Source organism: Oncorhynchus masou, chromosome 6 (genome assembly GCF_036934945.1).
Source record: "Oncorhynchus masou masou isolate Uvic2021 chromosome 6, UVic_Omas_1.1, whole genome shotgun sequence".
In the NCBI taxonomy this organism is placed as follows: Eukaryota; Metazoa; Chordata; class Actinopteri; order Salmoniformes; family Salmonidae; genus Oncorhynchus; species Oncorhynchus masou.
In genome coordinates this window covers 20,087,459-20,107,982 of record NC_088217.1, presented here as the reverse complement: position 1 = coordinate 20,107,982, position 20,524 = coordinate 20,087,459, and the positions used below count along the sequence as shown (strand labels likewise).

Sequence of the window (20,524 nt, the reverse complement as noted above, 5' to 3'; positions counted from 1 at the left end):
GTGTCAATTGTATACTGTCGTGTGTGTGTGTGTGTTCTGTCGTGTGTGTGTGTTCTGCCGTGTGTGTTCTGCCGTGTGTGTGTGTGTTCTGCCGTGTGTGTGTGTGTTCTGCCGTGTGTGTGTTCTGCCGTGTGTGTGTGCTGCCGTGTGCGTGTGTGTGCTGCCGTGTGCGTGTGTGTGCTGCCGTGTGCGTGTGTGTGCTGCCGTGTGCGTGTGTGTGCTGCCGTGTGTGTGTGTGTGCTGCCGTGTGTGTGCTGCCGTGTGTGTGCTGCCGTGTGTGTGTGTGCTGCCGTGTGTGTGTGTGCTGCCGTGTGTGTGTGTGTGTGTTCTGCCGTGTGTGTGTGTGTGTGTTCTGCCGTGTGTGTGTGTGTGTCTGCCGTGTGTGTGTGTGTGTGCTGCCGTGTGTGTGTGTGTGCTGCCGTGTGTGTGTGTGTGCTGCCGTGTGTGTGTGCTGCCGTGTGTGTGTGTGTGCTGCCGTGTGTGTGTGTGTGCTGCCGTGTGTGTGTGTGTGCTGCCGTGTGTGTGTGTGTGCTGCCGTGTGTGTGCTGCCGTGTGTGTGTGTGTTGCCGTGTGTGTGCTGTGCCGTGTGTGTGTGTGTGTGTGCTGCCGTGTGTGTGTGTGCTGCCGTGTGTGTTTGTGTGCTGCCGTGTGTGTTTGTGTGCTGCCGTGTGTGTTTGTGTGCTGCCGTGTGTGTGTGTGTGTGTGTGTGTGTTCTGCCGTGTGTGTTTGTGTGCTGCCGTGTGTGTGTGTGTTCTGCCGTGTGTGTGTTCTGCCGTGTGTGTGTGTGTGTGTTGCCGTGTGTGTGTGCTGCCGTGTGTGTTTGTGTGCTGCCGTGTGTGTTTGTGTGCTGCCGTGTGTGTTTGTGTGCTGCCGTGTGTGTTTGTGTGCTGCCGTGTGTGTTTGTGTGCTGCCGTGTGTGTGTGTGTGTGTTCTGCCGTGCGTGTGTGTGTTCTGCCGCGCGTGTGTGTGATCTGCCGCGCGTGTGTGTGTGTGTGTGTGATCTGCCGCGTGTGTGTGTGTGATCTGCCGCGCGTGTGTGTGCTTGTGTGTGTGTGTGTGTGTGCGTGTGCGTGTGAGTGAGATCTGCCGCGCGCGTGTGTGTGTGTGTGTGTGTGTGTGTGTGTGTGTGTGTGTGTGTGATCTGCCGTGCGTGTGTGTGATCTGCCGCGCGCGTGTGTGTGTGTGATCTGCCGTGTGTGTGTGTGTGATCTGGCGCGTGTGTGTGATCTGCCGCGTGTGTGTGTGATCTGCCGCGCGTGTGTGTGATCTGCCGCGCGCGTGTGTGTGATCTGCCGCGCGCGTGTGTGTGATCTGCCGCGCGTGCGTGTGTGTGATCTGCCGCGCGCGCGTGTGTGTGATCTGCCGCGCGCGTGTGCGTGATCTGCCGTGCGTGTGTGTGTGTGTGAGAGAGAGCGAGTGTGTGATCTGCCGCGTGTGTGTGATCTGCCGAGATCTGCCGCGCGTGTGTGATCTGCCGCGCGCGCGTGTGTGTTCTGCTACGTGTGTGTGTGTGATCTGCCGCGTGTGTTCTGCCGCTTTTGTGTGTGTGTTCTGCCGTGTGTTCTGCCATATGTGTGTGTGTGTATATATTTTATGTGTGTTCTGCCGTGTGTGTGTGTGTTCTGCCGTGTGTGTGTGTGTTCTGCCGGGTGTGTTCTGCCGGGTGTGTGTGTGTTCTGCCGCGTATGTGTGTGTGTGTGATCTGCCGCGCGCGTGTGTGTGTGTGAGATCTGCCGCGCGCGCGTGTGTGTGTGTGAGATCTGCCGCGCGTGTGTGTGTGATCTGCCGCGCGCGCGCGTGTGTGTGATCTGCCGAGCGCGCGCGTGTGTGTGATCTGCTGTGCGCGCGCGTGTGGTGTGTGTGATCTGCCGCGTGTGTGTGTGTGTTCTGCCGCGTTTGTGTGTGTGTGTGTGTATATTTTATGTGTGTTCTGCCGTGTGTATGTGTGTGTATGTGTGTGTGTGTTCTGCCGGGTGTGTTCTGTCGGGTGTGTTTGTGATCTGCCGCGTGTGTGTGTTCTGCTACGTGTGTGTGTGTGATCTGCCGCGTGTGTTCTGCCGCGTTTGTGTGTGTGTTCTGCCATATGTGTGTGTGTGTGTGTGTGTATATATTTTATGTGTGTTCTGCCGTGTGTGTGTGTGTTCTGTCGGGTGTGTGTGTGTTCTGCCGCGTATGTGTGATCTGCCGTGCGTGTGTGTGTGTGATCTGCCGTGTGTGTACTGCCGTGTGTAAGGTACAGCCATGAGGTACTTTATGACAGCCCTGACGTGTGCCTGTATGTGAGAGCATGTGTACGTAACAGTGCTTATGTATGATTGTGTGTGCCCTACAGAACCACGGTGGCTCGGGCTAAGGTAGTGCAGGACTGGTCCAGGGATGGAGGTGTCCTCCTGATGGGGTATGAGATGTACCGCCTGCTGTCCCTGAAGAAGAGCTTTGTGACAGGCAGGAAGAGGAAGTCCAAGAAGCCCCAGGGACCCGTCATCATCGACCTGGACGAAGAGGAGAGGCAGCAGGAGCTCATGAAAGGTAAGGGGTCAGTGGTTAGAGGTCGCTGCAGGGCCCACTATAGGTGTTCTGGGGACGGAGTAGTAATAGTTTCAGATTAGGAGTGCTGATCTAGGATCAGGTCCCACATGTCCAGCTAATATTATTTATTGTGATCCTAAAATGCTAAACTGACTCTGAGAAGCTTTCTGAATATGAGATAATGTATCACCAATATAAAGATACAATACTGTAGGCTGACAGCAGTTCACTAGACACTGGATGAGTAATGCCTTGTAAAAAACGCCATAAATGACCATATTAAAATGCCAAGGCTGATGAATTGCAATGACATTCTACTACTAATAATAGATCAGAGAACTTTATTATTTTATCCATTCATCATCATTTATGTTATTAGTTATGTTACTCTTTTCTTTCTCACACACCTACAAACACACACACATTCTCCTACCTTGTGTTTTACTCTCTCACTCCTCCTCCTCCTAGGTATGGAGAAGGCCCTGGCCAGGCCCGGTCCAGACGTGGTGATCTGTGATGAGGGCCACCGCATTAAGAACTGCCATGCCAGCACCTCGCAGGCCCTGAAGAACATCCGCTCCAGGCGACGTGTGGTCCTCACGGGATACCCCCTCCAGAACAACCTGATAGAGTACTGGTGCATGGTGGACTTTGTCAGGCCTGACTTCCTGGGCACCAGGCAGGAGTTCAGTAACATGTTCGAGAGGCCCATTCTGAACGGGCAGTGTGTGGACAGCACGCCGCAGGATGCCAGGGTGATGAGATATCGAAGTCACGTCCTCCATAGTCTGCTGGAGGGCTTCGTCCAGAGGTGAGAGCAGAGAAGAGTGCAGACTATTTTTTTTTTTATTCACCTACCTCTCCTCACCTTTTGCTTTTTATATCGCTCTTTCTGTCTCTCTCACTCTCTCTTTCTCGATTTCTCTATCCTCTCTCTGTCAAATATGGTTTCTCATCCTAAATCAACCCGTCACTCTTAGCCCCCACTCTCTCCTAGAGATCTGTGAAGGATTGCTTAGGTGTATATGCAGTCTGATAATAATCTGTGTCTGTCCCAGGCGAGGCCACGACGTACTGCGGGACCAGCTCCCCTCCAAGGAAGAGCATGTGATCATGGTGCGCCTGTCACCCCTGCAGAGGGCCCTTTACACTGAGTTTATGAACCGCTTCAGAGAGGCAGGCAACAGCGGCTGGCTGGGCCTTAACCCACTCAAGGCCTTCTGCGTCTGCTGCAAGGTGAGGCTAAGATTGCTGTACTGGTGCTGTGGGATTAGACAGAGACAGACAGGCATACCACAGACCACTCAAACTCAACTCTGGACCTCAAAGTCAGTTCCACTGCATTTTTTCAAATCAAATCAAAGTTTATTTGTGTCACGTGCGCCGAATACAACAGGTGTAAACCTTAATGCAAATAGTCTGGGTAACCATTGGTTACCTGTTCAGGAGTCTTATGGCTTGGGGGTAAAAACTGTTGAGAAGCCTTTTTTTCCTAGACTTGGCACTCCGGTACCGCTTGCCATGTGGTAGTACAGAGAACAGTCTATGACTGGGGTGGCTGGGGTCTTTGACAATTTTTAGGGCCTTCCTCTGACACCGCCTGGTGTAGAGGTCCTGGATGGCAGGCAGCTTTGCCCCAGTGATGTACTGGGCTGTATGCACAACCCCCTGAAGTGCCTTGCGGTCGGAGGCCAAACAATTGCCGTACCAGGCAGTGATGCAACCGGTCAGGATGTCAGGAAATCCAGGATCCAGTTGCAGAGGGAGGTGTTTAGTCCCAGGATCCTTAGCTTGGTGATGAGCTTTGAGGGTACTATGGTGTTGAACGCTGAGCTGTAGTCAATGAACAGTATTCTCACATAGGTGTTCCTTTTGTCCAGGTGGGAAAGGGCAGTGTGGAGTGCAATAGAGATTGCGTCATCTGTGGATCTGTTTGGGCGGTATGCAAATTGGAGTGGGTCTAGGGTTTCTGAGATAATGGTGTTGATGTGAGCCATTACCAGCCTTTCAAAGCACTTCATGGCTACGGACGTGAGTGCTACGGGTCTGTAGTTATTTAGGCAGGTTGCCTTTGTGTTCTTGGGCACAGGGACTATGGTGTTCTGCTTGAAGCATGTTGGTATTACAGACTCAATCAGGGACATATTGAAAATGTCAGTGAAGACACTTGCCAGTTGGTCAGCACATGCTCGGAGCACACGTCCTGGTAATCCTTCTGGCCCCGCAGCCTTGTGTATGTTGACCTGTTTAAAGGTCTTACTCACGTCGGCTATGGAGAGCGTGATCACACAGTCGCCTGGAACAGCTGATGCTCTCATGCATGCCTCAGTGATGCTTGCCTCGAAGAGAGCATAGAAGTGATTTAGCTTGTCTGGGAGGCTTGTCACTGGGCAGCTCGTGGCTGTGCTTCCCTTTGTAGTCTGTCATCGTTTGCAAGTCCTGCCACATCCGATGAGTGTCGGAGCCGGTGTAGTATGATTCAATCTTAGCCCTGTATTGATGCTTTGCCTGTTTGATGGTTCGTCGCAGGGCATAGCGGGATTTCTGGGTTAGAGTCCCGCATCTTGATAGCGGCAGCTTTACCCTTTAGCTCAGTGCGAATGATGCGTGGCTTCTGGTTGGGGTATGTGCGTACAGTCACTGTGGGGACGACGTCCTCAATGCACTTATTGATAAAGCCAGTGACTGGTGTGGTGTACTCCTCAATGTCATCGGAAGAATCCCGGAACATGTTCCAGTCTGTGATAGCAAAGCAGTCCTGTAGTTTAACATCTGCTTCATCTGACCATTTTTTCATAGACTGAGTCACTGGTGCTTCCTGCTTTAATTGTTTCTTGTGTCAGGAGGATAGAGTTGTGGTCGGATTTACCAAATGGAGGGAGAGCTTTGTACACGTCTCTGTGTGTGGAGTACAGGTGATCTAGATTTTTTTTCCCTCTGGTTGCACATTTAACATGCTGATAGAGATTTGGTAGAACTGATTTAAGTTTCCCTGCATTAAAGTCTCCGGTCACTAGGAGCGCCGCTTCTGGGTGAGTGGTTTCCTGTTTGCTTATTTCCTTATACAGCTGACTGAGTGCAGTCTTAGTGCCAGCATCTGTCTGTGGTGGTAAATTAACAGCTACGAAAAGTATAGCTGAGAACTCTCTAGGCAAGTAGTGTGGCCTGCAGTTTATCACAATATACTCAACTTCAGGCCGAGCAAAATCTAGAGACTGCCTTAGATTTCGTGCACCAGCTGTTGTTTACAAAGAAGAGACTGATTTAGTGGGTGCAATTAATTATTAGGTAGAACAGAAAACCAGCAGGCTGCGGACCTCATAGGGTAAGAGTTGAGTAACTCTGCAATAGACCATAGTGACGATGGGGTACTGCTGTGGGTTAGTTAGCATAGCCAGGAATTACACCCCGATCTTAACCTGGAATCAGTAACATTATTAAAGTCAGTCCATTGATGTGTGCGTAGATCTGGAACCACCCTGACGTGCTGTACGAGACCCTTCAGAAGGAGAACCTAGCCAACGAGCAGGACCTAGACCTGGATGACATCACGGCGGCCGCCAACCCTCGCTGCCCCGGCGCCAGCCTGAAGGCCAAAGTTGCCGACTCAGCCAACAGCCGGCTCAACGTCGCCCTGCCCCCACTCAACCCCATCCAGGAGAGAGCCAATCAAGTCATCACCTACGAATGGGTACGTAACGCCACTCTCTCAACCCACAGGCTGGCATGGGTACGTATCACCACAACACCACTCTCTACCCACAGGCTGGCTGGGAACTTGTTAGATACTTCTCCTATGTTAGCCTGGGTCCTATTCATTAGTAAGAAAACGGGCCGAAACGGGTAGAAACCTATAGCCTACCTGAGTTTGTCCAATAAGAAATGCTTGTTTTCATGTTCAGTTGCAAAGCATTTTGCTGCGGTGTGCACTAATGAATACAACCCTGGTTAAACCAGACTGAATGCTGTTCTCATTATTGCATGAATTTCCACTGTAAGGATTCTGAAGTTATATTGTAAAACCTAGGGATGTAACAATTCACCAATACACATCGTTCCCCGGATTAAATGTTTAAGATATGAGCGCATTGGTACACGGGACCCCAAACCGATCCAAATGTAGCATTCATCGGTCAGAAAACCAATTCAAACGAATCGCCTGTTCATAATTTTTTGGGGCTGCTCAAATAACTTTCTACCTTCAGAAAATACCTCATCTTTTGTGACCACTGCTTCCTCTTCTTAAGGGTGGACAGGAGAAGTACTCCAGATATAACAAACTGACCCCAGCCCCGACGACATAAACTACTGCAGCATAAATACTGGAGGCTGAGACAGGAGGGGTCAGGAGACACTGTGGCCCCACCCGAGGACACCCCGGACAGGGCCAAACAGGAAGGATAAATGTAGCATTCATCGGTCAGAAAACCAATTCAAACGAAGTAAGCATGCCGTTATGGTGACAGTCATTGATCTACATGTCATTTTGCATGCCAAACAACCCCAGGCAATATTAGTAGCCAAGTCAAACTGCATGCTGTGCGCCCATCTGACACATCTACATGTCACAGGATAGCATTCAAATGTTTGTAAAATTGCTTGCACAATCTTAGTCTTGATTAGTTGAGTGACAACCGGTGTAATTTGATAGGTTATTTTTATATAATGCGCTTTGAAAATTGTGTTTTACCTGAATAAAAATAGCTTAAGCTACTGCCGGAGACACAACTCATCTGGCTATACATGCTGATCAGGGTTTACATTACATTTTATTTCCATTGTTCAGGTTCACCATCAGCAATAATTCTGCAAGTTTTACTTGAAGCAATCAGTATATGGTCATTTGTAGATATACAGGGTAAAGTTGATCATTTCATAACGAGGACAGCAATCACTTTTTCGACCCGCACTACACGGTCGAAGTGGCAGAAGAAGAGAATCTCACTAACCATTCGATTATTAGATGGGGGTGGAATTCAAAGTTGTGCTATATATTCATTGGCTATGTCATAGCTAAGTTTACAGATAAATGTTGATACATTACTTGCTGAAACACTTTTAATCTGCAAAAATGACATTCATTGGTGGGTGATGGTGGGGGGAGACAAAAAGCAAACATTGCCCCCCAACTGTTGGTAGATGCCAAGTTTCCCTTATGGCTCAGCTCATTGCCTACATCCACCATATACACTACCGTTCAAAAGTTTGGGGTCACTTAGAAATGTCCTTGTTTTTAAGACATTTTTTTTAAATTGTCCATTAAAATAACATCAAATTGATCAGAAATACAGTGTTGACATTGTTAATGTTGTAAATGACTGACTATTGTTTTTTTTAAATGGAATATCTACATAATGGGCCTCTGTACACCTGTTATCAACCATCACTCCTGTGTTCCAATGGCACTTTGTGTTAGCTAATCCAAGTTTATCATTTTAAAAGGATAATTGATCATTTATTAGATAACCCTTTTACAATTATGTTAGCACCTGTTCTGATTAAAGTAGCAATACAATTGGCCTTCTTTAGACTAGTTGAGTATCTGGAGCATCAGCATTTGTGGGTTCAATTACAGGCTCAAAATGGCCAGAAACAAAGGACTTTCTTCTGAAACTCATCAGTCTATTCTTGTTCTGAGAAACTGACACCTAACAAGTCCTCAACTGGCAGCTTCATTAAAAAGTACCCACAAAACACCAACTTGTGTTGGTTCAACAGTGAAGAGGCGACTCCAGGATGCAGAGTTCCAGTCTCTGTGTTCTTTTACCCATCTTAATCCTTTATTTTTATTGACCAGTCTGAGATATGGCTTTTTTTTTGCAACTCTGCCTAGAAGGCCAGCATCCTGGAGTCGCCTCTTCACTGTTGACGTTGAGACTGATGTTTTGTGGGTACTATTTATTGATGCTGCCAGTTGAGAACTTGTGAGGCGTCATTTTCTCAAACTAGACACTTTAATGTACTTGTCCTCTTGCTCAGTTGTGCACTTGGGCCTCCCACTCCTCTTTCTATTCTGGTTATTGCCAGTTTGCGCTGTTCTGTGAAGGGAACGTTGTACGAGGACATCAGAACAAGAATAGACTGACGACTTTCAGAAGAAAGTTATTTGTTTCTAGCCATTTTGAGCCTGTACTCAAACCCACAAATGCTGATGCTCCAGATACTCAACTAGTCTAAAGAAGTTTTATTTATTCTTTAATCAGAACAACAGTTTTCAGCTAAGCTAACATAATTGCAAAAGGGTTTTCTAATGATCAATTAGCTTTTTAAAATTATAAACTTGGATTAGCTAACAAAACGTGCCACTGGAACACAGGAGTGATGGTTGTTGATAGGTGTACAGAGGCCCATTATGTAGATATTCCATAAAAAAATCAATAGTCATTTACAACATTAATAATGTCTACACTGTATTTCTGATCAATTTGATGTTATTTTAATGGACCAAAAATGTATAATTCAAGTGCCTACCTCCTCATGCCTTTTGCACACATTGTATATAGACTCCCCTTTTTTTTCTACTGTGATATTGACTTGTTAATTGTTTACTCCATGTGTAAGTCTGTGTTGTCTGTTCATACTGCTATGCTTTATCTTGGCCAGGTCGCAGTTGTAAATGAGAACTTGTTCTCAACTAGCCTACCTGGTTAAATAAAGGTGAAATAAAAATAAATTAAAAAAGTGACCCCAAACTTTTGAACAGTATGGTGGATGTAGGCACCTGAGCTGAGCCACAAGGGAAACTGGGCACCACTACCAGTTGGGGGCAATGTTTGCTTTTTGAATGTGTTTATGAAACAAATGTTAGTGCATCGCATTGAACCTAATCTTTTCAAACAAAAAAGTATCGTTCCTGTATCATATCAGAGCCCATGTATCGAATCATCTTGAAAGGGAAAGATGCACATCTCTAGTAAAACCTAAGATGTCCTCGTTGGTGTGAAAGAATGACCTTCATTCACCCATCTCCTGTCCTGTATCTCTGTCACTCCAGGCCAAGGACATCATGAACAACTACCAGACTGGGGTTCTGGAGAACTCTGCCAAGATGCTGCTGCTCTTCCACCTGATTGACGAGAGTGTGAGCAGAGGAGACAAGATCCTGGTCTTCAGGTTGGACCTCTTCCTATGTTTGACATGGAACACTTCATCCAAACACTCCCTATGAGCATAGTCATACTTAGACTTTATTGTCCTTAGAGAGACTGGAAATGTGTGTTTTTGCTTTTCACCTCAAAGTATCCATGTGATACTAACTGACTTGAATGTATTTTTAATGTGTGTGTGTTTGACCTATGTCCATCAGTCAGAGCTTATCCACCCTGACGGTCATTGAAGGCTTCCTGTCCAGACGGCCGTTGCCAGCAGGCCGAGTCTCCCCCGACAACCAAGGCCAGAACCAGACCTGGGTCCGCAACATCAACTACTACAGTGAGTCATCATACACACACACACATGGCACAATCCTGTTCCCATGGCAACCACTACTACCCAGACCCTGTCATCATTATTTCCATGGCAACCCTTTGACTCGTAATTTGTGCTAGCTCAGCTGTGATTTGAACCCAGATCCCACTAATATACTCTGTTGTTCCAGGCTATTAGACTAGTTATCTTGTTTTCACAGCATCCTGTCCTGTGGAATATTTTGGCTTCAATCTGCTAACTGAACAAATATACTCTCACTTATGGTCTCTAATCTCAATCAGTCTTTCTGTGATTCCTCATATCCTATATAGGGATGCACGATATATCGGTGAACATATCGGAATCGGCCGATAGTAGCTAAAAATGCCAACATCGGTATCGGCCCGATGTCTAGTTTAACGCCGATGTTAAAAACCGGTGTCAAAGCTACCGTGTATACCTATATAACGTAATGATGCCATGTAAAATTTTGCGCTACACGTGCAGCACAGCATTCCTAACCTAGCCCACACAATGTCTGCTGTGTGGATCGAGCAGTCATTTGAAAGAGTAAGAAAATTTCAGCAAGACAACTCAAAGGCAAAAATCCATTAAAGCCAAGATAATGGAATTCATTACCCTTGACAATCAAACATTCACTGTCGTGGGTGATGTTGGCTTTCACCGACTGGTTGAGCACCGGTACATACTACCAAGTGCACTATTTTTCAGATGTTGCCCTACCGGAGTAATACAATAATAGCCTCACTGCTATTAGCTTCATGACATACATACTATTGAATGCCATTTGGGTCTTTGCGTGTCAAAAAAGATACAGTAGCACTGTCAAAGCTGTACAAAATAGTCTACAAACACAGGCCACGAACGATGTGTTTACAATACCACGTTGGTAATAAAGCATCATTTGTTGGACCGCAACTTCTGGGGTAGCTAGCTTTAGCTTGATACCTCGCTAGCACCAATACAACCAGGCCTGAAAACAATGACCCGTGTGTGTGTGTTAACTATTTAACTGTATTAGAGTGCTTAAAAGGCAGCTAAAATTTTAAATATCGGTATCGTATTAGGGCTTTTTTGGCAAGGAAAATATTGGATAAAATGTCATAGCGGTGCATCACTATCCTATTTCCTCGCCTCCTTCTCAACTGTCTTGTTAGGAAAGTTCCAGGGTCTCCATCAGATCTTCTTCTCCAATGGGTTTGGAAATGGAGGCAATAAGAGACAATGTGAGAAATTCATGAAAGATGAATTAAGAAAGAGTCATGCTTTTTCTCAGCCATCGATCTCTGGGTTAATTATTTAAATTTACTGCCCCCTACTGGATTGGCTACCACACTACACTAGATGCAGTGTAATGTGTCCCAAATGGCACCATATTCCCTAAATAGTGCACTACTTTTGGCCAGACCCCTATATGAGCCCTGTTCAAAAGTAGTGCACAACATAGGGAATAGAGTACCATTTGAGACATCACCTATTCCGAGCCACCGTGCTTCTACACCTGCATTGCTTGCTGTTTGGGGTTTTAGGCTGGGTTTCTGTACAGCACTTTGAGATATCAGCTGATGTACGAAGGGCTATATAAATACATTTGATTTGATTTGACCTATTTGTCTGGAATCGCCCCATGATGCTTATTTAGTGAATGTGTCGGTTGTCTCCCCCAGGGTTGGATGGGAGTACGTCTGCCTCCGAGAGAGAGAAACTCATCAACCAGTTCAACGACCCAGAGAACACCTCCACATGGGTCTTCCTCTTGTCAACAAGGTAATAGACTGTACAGACACACTGATACACACATATAGAAATGTAAGTGAAATTGCTGTGGTCTGATGAGCTCTGCCCCTTCTAATAATTATATTTCTGTGCTTATATATTCGTCACTCAAATACACAACAAACGCTGTGTTTACACAGGCAGCCCAATGATGATAATTTTTTCACTAATTTGTCTTTTGAACAATCAGATCAACTCTTTTGCCTATAATTGGACAAAATATCACAATTGGGCTGCCTGTGTAAACGCAGCCATATATACTCAATTAGACACACCCGTGCACACAAAGATATTTATTCACACACATTGGATATATCCCCCCCGCCCCCCACCCTTTACATACACTTTGATCAGCCATTCACTTACACAAACACACTTGCGCATGTTGTTAATAAGCCTGGGTTGTGACTTGCAGGGCGGGCTGCTTGGGAGTGAACCTAATCGGGGCCAACCGGGTGGTGGTATTTGACGCGTCGTGGAACCCGTGTCACGATGCCCAGGCGGTGTGTCGGGTGTACCGCTACGGCCAGAAGAAGCGCTGCCACATCTACCGCCTGGTCTGTGACTTCACCCTGGAGAAGAAGATCTACGACCGGCAGGTCTCCAAGCAGGGCATGTCTGGTAAGAGAGAGGGAGGGAGGGAGGGGGGGTGTGACGGTGATGATGCTCCTGTGTGTGTGACAGGGCATGTCTGGTAAGAGAGTGTAGTGTGTGTGGTTAAATATATTGAATGTGGGATGGCATGATATTGAAGTTGAAATGCAAATGGCGGCATAGTACAGGGGAATCTCAGGGGTCAGTAACACACTGTGATTGGCTATGTCCAGTGGTCAGTAACACACTGTGATTGGTTGTGTCCAGACCGCGTGGTGGACGACCTGAACCCAGTACTGACTTTCACCCGCAAGGAGGTGGAGTCGCTGCTGCACTTTGCAGAGGAGGAGCCTGACCCGGCCAAAGCCCCTCTGCAATCTCACGAAGAGATGGAGACGGTCATCAGCCAAGCCTGTCAGATCTACCCCCACCTCATCACTAAGGTACACACACAGATACACACTCACACGGTTTATTAGGTACTAGATTGGTGTACCTAGTAAACGGGCCACTAAATATTTATACACACCGTCATGTCATGGATACTGTATTAATATGGTACACACCCACACTAACATCCCTGTTGATCTGTACCCCACCAGGAACCCTTCCATCATGAGTCTCTGCTTGTAGACCGGAAGGAGTCCAAGCTTACTAAAGCAGAGAAGAGAGCTGCTAAGAAGAGCTATGAGGACGAGAAGCGTGCCTCTGTGCCCTATTCTCGCCCCTCCTACGCCCACTACTACCCAACCAGCGACCAGACACTCACCAACATCCCAGCCTTCAACCAGCGTAACTGGTGAGTCGTCCAATGAATTCGCTATCCTACCCCTATCCTACCCCTATCCTACAGCATCCCTAACCAATCCTTCAACAGCCTATCCGTACAAATGATCCTTCTAGCCTCCAAACTCAACCATGCCATCAGTCTAATTTTTTATTTTTTTACCTTTATTTAACCAGGCAAGTCAGTTAAGAACAAATTTTTATTTTCAATAACGGCCTAGGAACAGTGCCTGTTCAGGGGCAGAACGACAGATTTGTACCTTGTCGGCTCGGGGGTTTGAACTTGCAACCTTCCAGTTCCTAGTCCAACGCTCTAACCACTAGGCTACCCTGCCGCCCCAGTCTAGAAAACTGTCCCACATCAGACTGTGTAATGATATGATCCTCATGTGTTTTTGAATCACCTAGGCGTCCCATAGCTCGGGGTGATGAGAAGCCCATGGCCAGCGTCCGGCCCGTCCAGTCCACCCCCATCCCTATGATGCCTCGCATGGCGGGCATGGGCATGGCCGGCTCCAGCTCCGGGGTCAGCTTCCCGGTCAACTACCTGCAGAAGGCCGGTGTTTATGTCCAGAGGATCGTCACTACCACTGGTACAATACATATCCCTGCAGGGACAATAACATTTTAATTGAATTGGTACTGATAGACACTGATACTCTTGGTAAGGGTTCATTAGGGCACATACGTTCATTAGGGCACATCGTGTCAAAACGTTTTGTCACGTACAATGAAAATTAGCCTTTCTTATTGGACAAGGTCAGATGGTAATTCCCTGTTTCGGAGCGGTTTCTTCTGTTTTGGGCCTAATGAACACGACGGGTGAGGAATAACTCCTGGTCTTGGGTCAGGTGAAATGCTTTGGGGCTGCATTAGGATAGACCAGTGATATAGGAGCTACGTCCCAAATGACACCCTATTCCCTATAGGGTGTATACTACTTTTGACCAGGGCCTACAGAGAATAGGGTGTATTTGGGATACTCCCGTGGTATTGTTTGTAAATAATTTAACTCTTTCTGTTTGCCCCTTCAGATATAGTGATCCCTGGAGCCAACAGCACCACGGATGTCCAGGCACGTATCGGTGCAGGAGAGAGCATCCATGTGATCAAAGGGTCAAAAGGTGATAATAACATATACAGTAGAAGATGTACCTCCTATCTACCTGCATGTGTAGTTCAATTAAATCTCTACATACTCTAATTGGAATACTGTGCACACCTTGGAGAGTGGTTTACAATATCCACATGGACACCTGAATTCCCAGGTTGTTATCTCATTTATATAAAGGGCTCGGTACCTTAACCTAAGAATCAAAACTGACTGGTGCTTCCCTGCATGCTTATTTTTATGTTTCATACTTTGCCTTATTTTTTCCTGAATATTTGTATAGTTTTATTAACTAATGTCATGAGAGGAGAGCATTCAAGTAAGCATTTCATTGCATTGTGCACGCTTCTCTGTATCCTGTGCATATGACAAATCAAGTTTGAGTTGATATCCGCCATTAACTGCTGTCTTCCTCACAGGTACCTACATCAGGACCAATGACGGGAGGATTTTTGCCATCCGCTCAGGGAAACTCAGCAGAGCAGTGCAGGGAGGATCTGCTACTAACAGAGGTGCACTGTACATACACAAAGTACTTTACATTACATGATGAGGAATCCATGTGACAGGATATGACAAAACAACATGACTTGGTGTTCAGACTACATAGATAACCAGAGAGGACCTAGTACGGAGCCCTGCGGGACACCTGTGGTGAGACAAGATCAACAATAATGACTATTTTTACCCTCCTCTTTGCCACAGGTTCCCAGGCTTCCCTGCTCCACGCCATCGGTAACGGCTGTTTGTCTCCCATGGAGCGCCAGCAGCTGAGCCCCGACAGCGCATCGCGTCCCTCTACCCCCGAGAGCCCTGAGATTCTCAGAGAGCTCAGCCGCTACGCCGTCAACGTGGATACCGTCGCCATGGGCAATGAGCTGCCGTCGCCATCGGACATGGTTACAGGGGATGGAGAGGGAGGGAGCAGAACGCAGCAGTACAGTCAGAACACGGAGTCGGACCTCAGCCGGCAGCTCAGAGAGGACATCGGAATGAGCATCAGCGAGGCTCTGCGATGCTCCAAACGCAAGATGGCCGCAGCAGCGGGTGGACACAAGCAGGCGGGGGGCAAACGCAGCTCATCTGCAACCGGGTTCCCGGGTCTCTCCCTGGGTAGTGGAGGGCTCAGCTTCCCCCCCCTGAACCAGGCCCTGCTGGGGGGACACATGAGCCACCCGATGCTAATGGGAGGCAGCTCCTCGTCCCCGTTCCTCCAGTCAGCAGGACAGACTCTGGGAGACCTGCAGACCATGTTCCCCTCGGCAGGGGCGGATCTCCTCAGCCATGCCTCCTCAGCCACAGGAAACAATGGACACCTCCCCTCATCCTCCACCTCCTCCTTGTCCTCCACCTCTTTCTCCCTCCACCATTAACACCATGCCCATGTCCTCGGCCTCAACATCCTCCTCCTCCACACTTCCCCCCTTCCTGATGAACCCCAGCGTGACTGGTCTGCTGTCCCCAGGCTTCCCTCTGAACTACAGTCAGTCCCTCCTGCCTGAGCCCACGATGTACCCCAACACCCTGGGAGGAGGCCCGGCCAGCACTGGAGGAAGCTCCAGCTTCCTCTCCCACTACCCCTCTTCCCCCTCCAGCCTCCTGGGTGCAGCGCTCAGCCAGCCTGACTCCCACCATCTAGCCACGGAGAATGGTGGCAGCAGCTCGGACGATGATGTTATTGAGGTGACAGGACAATGAGCATTCTTAGACTCTGACAACTCCCCATCCCAGCTCTAACATGGCTAACCTTCATAGCCCCCCTACACACACACACACACACAGACTCTCCCATGAGCGAATGAGTGAGAGAGAATGAGTTGTACCTCATGTGCTAACCAAGACAGAGTAACAAATCCTTATGCTGAATATCTTACTGAAGAAGAGACTGAACATTTGCCCCGAGCCCCTGAGGTTGGTGAGGCTGAGCACTGGAGACCATGGATGGGAATGGATTGACGTTTTGTTGAGAGGGACCAGTTGAGATGAACATGGGGCTTCCAAGCACTCCCTCTCCGGCTATATCTTCTAGCATTGCCCGCCATCCCCTTATTAGACCCCCATGACGATCTCTGAGGCCAGTCAGGACACTGTCTGAACTGAGCTCACATCAGATGGAACGATGTAATCATCTGTTGGACCGTTTGCATAAAAAAAAAAAAAGTGCTTTTAGAGTCGTTAGCTGTTTGCTAGATATTGTAGCGTCCCCCTGTTGGAAAGGATGACAAGACAATACAGTATATGTGACCTGGATGTTTTGATTCTACTAATATTCTAAACTGATCTTGTTGATATTTTGTAAATGGTGGTTATAATCATTAGTTGTTTATACAGAGAGTTCAGACTGGGCCAGGGTTGAGTTAAACGTTCAAGGGGAAGGGTTGGATAGAGAGACAGTATGTTCTTATGATCAAGTTGTCATAATGACGGCGGCGCCCTTAGCTTGGTTGCGAGGCGGCCATTTCAGTTACTTTTATTTCAAAGAGAGACCTTAAAAGGTCAAATGAATGTACATCCATGTCAGCCTTTTGATAACACAGGGGGCTGACCTGGGTGGGTTCGGACAATGTGTTCTCATTTGTTCGTTTAGCCTTAAACGACACTAAGGGGTCTTTTTCTTGAATCTTAGCATTTACACCTTTAGTACACCCTTTCCCCTTCGTAACGACTTCAGACAGAACTACTGAGCATCCAGACAGGTTGGTGTCCAACTCAAGGGACAGGCTCCACTAGCTCTAGTCCAGAGCATTACGTGCAGCTTGTCAACACTCTGCAAGCTGCACGTAACACCCTGGACCAGAGCTACAAAAACACTAAAACACTTGCACTATACAAATAGGGATATGGATCATATACAGTCACAAACAGTTTATAGTTCTGGGCCCATATTTATCAAGTGTCTCAGTATGAGTGCTGATCTAGAATCAGGTCTCCTTGTCCATCTAATGTTTTCATTATGATCAAAAAGGCAAAACTAGCCCTAGATCAGCACTCTTTCTCTGAGACCTTTTTATGAGTACAGGCCCATAAAGCATCCATTGGAGCCATATGTTTACTCTGTAGCATGACTTGGGTGTATACATGCAGAAAGCGACAAACCCACAACCATTTAGCTACAGTAGTTAACAATGACTACAGTAACCCACCATGTGGCCATTTGTGTGGCATAGTTAAGCCAGCCCGTTGTGTGGGTATGGATGGATTGATGGCCTTACCCAATGAGAAGCTGAGGTAGCTAGGTGTATCCCTGACCGCACGGCAGACAGACAGTCCGTGTAAGTAGCTTCTCTCAGTAGTGTATCTCTGTAGCTCTACAGTGCTTTGGGTCTGTCTGTGCTGGTCTGTGCTGTTCTGTGGTTGGTTGATACGTTTTTCTTTCTGTGATGTCATCTCAAAATCATAACGTGAGGGGAATGGATCGGGCCTCCGGGTTATTTTTCTCCACTGGAATTGTACATGGAACTCAAGTTGGGCTACAGGAGCCAGGATAAATGTATGATATATATATATAAATATATATATATATATTACCCACGTTTGTGTGGAGTTTCAGTTTAGTCTCAACTCCCTATTCCACCTATTGGACTATTGGACTATAAAAGAATGGGGGATTCCACCACACACCCCTCACAACCTCAACTCTACCCTGCTTACTTACCTGTCCTTATCCTTACAGCCTGTTTCTAGTCGATCATGTATGTTGGATGTTTTCCTCCACCTCACCTCGCAACCTCCTTAACCTTTTTCTAGTTGGCCCGGTCTTGTGTCCATCAAATTATTCAGCCAATCATCCCAGTCTTTTTAATAGAGATGATTATTTCCTTGGAGGAAGAAGCCCCATCCTCCCTCCCAATCAGAATTGTTTTACTGTGCTTCTTTTTTGTTTGTTTTAAGTGTCATCATGAGGAGAACTCCATATCCATATGTTATTTTTAGTTTTTTTTAGTAGCAATGTTCTTTTTTTAACATCTTGATGTTGGCTCGCCTCTACTAGTTTGTCCTTTTATTTCAATGTATGAATTTACCAAAATTATTTATTTATAATGATCTAAATGAATTCATCTGTCTTTTTTTTGTACATTATACTCTCATTTTTTTATTCTCTTTTTATCCACATTGATCTTTTCACCAGTGTCTGTGAAAGAGCAGACCAGTGTCTGTGAAGGAGCAGACCAGTGTCTGTGAAAGAGCAGACCAGTGTCTGTGAAAGAGCAGACCAGTGTCTGTGAAAGAGCAGACCAGTGTCTGTGAAAGAGCAGACCAGTGTCTGTGAAAGAGCAGACCAGTGTCTGTGAAAGAGCAGACCAGTGTCTGTGAAAGAGCAGACCAGTGTCTGTGAAAGAGCAGACCAGTGTCTGTGAAAGAGCAGACCAGTGTCGCAAACTGACTGTGTGAGATCAGGAAGTCAGTCACCACATGTATCCAGCATAGAGGCGAGCATAAAATGATGACTGTGTTACTTTGTTAATATCATTTTAACAGTGAATAAAACACTTAACTTGCGTTATTACATCATTTTGATTGTGTATTACACTGACATGATGCTCTTTGCACAGATGTTTTTTGAACATATATTCACATGGAAACACAACTCAATATGCTAAATGTATTTTTATTGAAATTGCAAGAATTATGTTCAACTCAACCTTCAATTGCACTCTTGCAGCTGGGAGTCTGTGAAGGATAAAGGATTTGGATATGATGAAAAATGATGCGTATGTCCTTATAGTAAGACAGGTGCGGGAGTTACAGATTGGATGGAAGCAAATACTGCACAGCTTTTTGACACTACATTGCAGTCAGTCTTCCACATCAGTAAATATGACATCTTACGTATTTGGCTGGAATTTCATACCTGAGTGTTAAAATTTGTACAATATTAGCAGATATCTGGTCCTCTGGTTTCAAGACCTGCCATTTTGGGGGCACTGCACAAGTGTCAACTTTGGAGAAAATAAATGAATCGCAAGAAATGTGCATTGGTCCATTCAAGCCTAAAGGCAATGCAAAGAAAACAAAGCAGCAACATCATTATCAACAACCAATATCACCACTTCCTGAGTTTTAGACACAAAACCGACTGTCCTTTTCTCCTTGGCTCTCAGATACAAACTACTACTTTACATTACTAAATATTTCCAAAGACCACCCTCTGCTGGCCACCCAAAAGAACCGTGAAGGAGATGAAGAACTGAGGCCTGTCATGAAAAAACATCCCCAGAAAGGCAGGATCGGCAGCAACAGAGCTGTCTCATGGACGCTTGAAGTTAGTAAGTATACACTACTACACTACTGTGTAGTTGTCTGCCATACAACACTTTTCTACTAGGCCATGCTGACATGTGCTATCCAATTATATCCTTATTGGTGATTCCATACCACTTCTTTGCTCAAAGTAAAGTTAACACACAATTTGAAACAATTACCAAGCTATGAAATGCTCTTCCACTTTGACATTAAAACTAGTTCAGGAGTAGATGTGACCAAAACAATGTTGCACTAACGTAAGCCACTGATATTTTTGGGCACTAGGCAGAATGCATGTTGGTCCTCCAAAGAGCTCTACAGTAAAGCTTCTATTAATGCTTTAAAGGAGAAGTTCACCCATTTTTACATGTGGCCTTATCTTCTCTGTGCTTGTAGTTGATCCCCCAAACCGTTTTTTAAATATTTTGTTTCGTTACAGAGAAAATTGATTGTCACATTTAGCTGAGTCATCACATGCTATATGGACTACAATGCATAATGAAAATGTGTCTAAGCATGTTATAAACAGTTGCGGTGTGGGTAAAAGTACTGGGGAACCCAAGCCAGAAGAAAATGCCATTTTACAACCTATGTGTTGTGATAATTGCGTTGTTTTCTTTATAACCTGATCATTTGCCTTGCCACTGTGATAAATAGGCCTAAGGCAGGGACAATAAGAAGAAACAGTGGCAGAATAAATTGAACCGCACATTTTCTTCTATCACAAAACCGGAGAGCTACCTAGGTCCGGTAAAGTCCACAAAGCATATAACGGTTACATGACATACAGCAAGCAAGTTCATATTTACAATTTCAGACTACTAAAACAACTATTAATTTATAACCACGGAAAGTTACCGCAAGTCGGAAAGAAAACAGGAACAGCCTCCACTATTCCAGCACCATTTCAACTTCAACATTTCAACATAAAATCCCCAATGCTCACAGTGACAACTAAAAGATACAACAAAAAAAATTGGCCAATCAACATGAGCTAAATATGATGTGGCTGTCCATGGTTCTGATTTCTCTCCGTATGTGTGTGTGCAAGTAGAA

The 20,524-nt window shown here is 46.3% G+C and overlaps 1 protein-coding gene across 1 annotated transcript in view; it reads left to right on the top strand.

Annotated features, from left to right (window-relative positions):
- LOC135541488 (helicase ARIP4-like) overlaps positions 1 to 18,731 on the top strand; it is a 33,872-nt gene extending 15,141 nt beyond the window's left edge. The window contains 15 exon segments of the mRNA XM_064967798.1: positions 2,333 to 2,529; positions 2,998 to 3,340; positions 3,588 to 3,765; positions 5,996 to 6,220; positions 9,524 to 9,642; positions 9,836 to 9,960; positions 11,625 to 11,724; positions 12,149 to 12,354; positions 12,595 to 12,770; positions 12,930 to 13,126; positions 13,522 to 13,706; positions 14,148 to 14,237; positions 14,644 to 14,736; positions 14,930 to 15,585; positions 15,587 to 18,731. Coding sequence (XP_064823870.1) covers positions 2,333 to 2,529; positions 2,998 to 3,340; positions 3,588 to 3,765; positions 5,996 to 6,220; positions 9,524 to 9,642; positions 9,836 to 9,960; positions 11,625 to 11,724; positions 12,149 to 12,354; positions 12,595 to 12,770; positions 12,930 to 13,126; positions 13,522 to 13,706; positions 14,148 to 14,237; positions 14,644 to 14,736; positions 14,930 to 15,585; positions 15,587 to 15,922 — 3,226 coding nt within the window. The 3' untranslated portion in view covers positions 15,923 to 18,731.
- Positions 18,732 to 20,524: the final 1,793 nt, after the last annotated feature.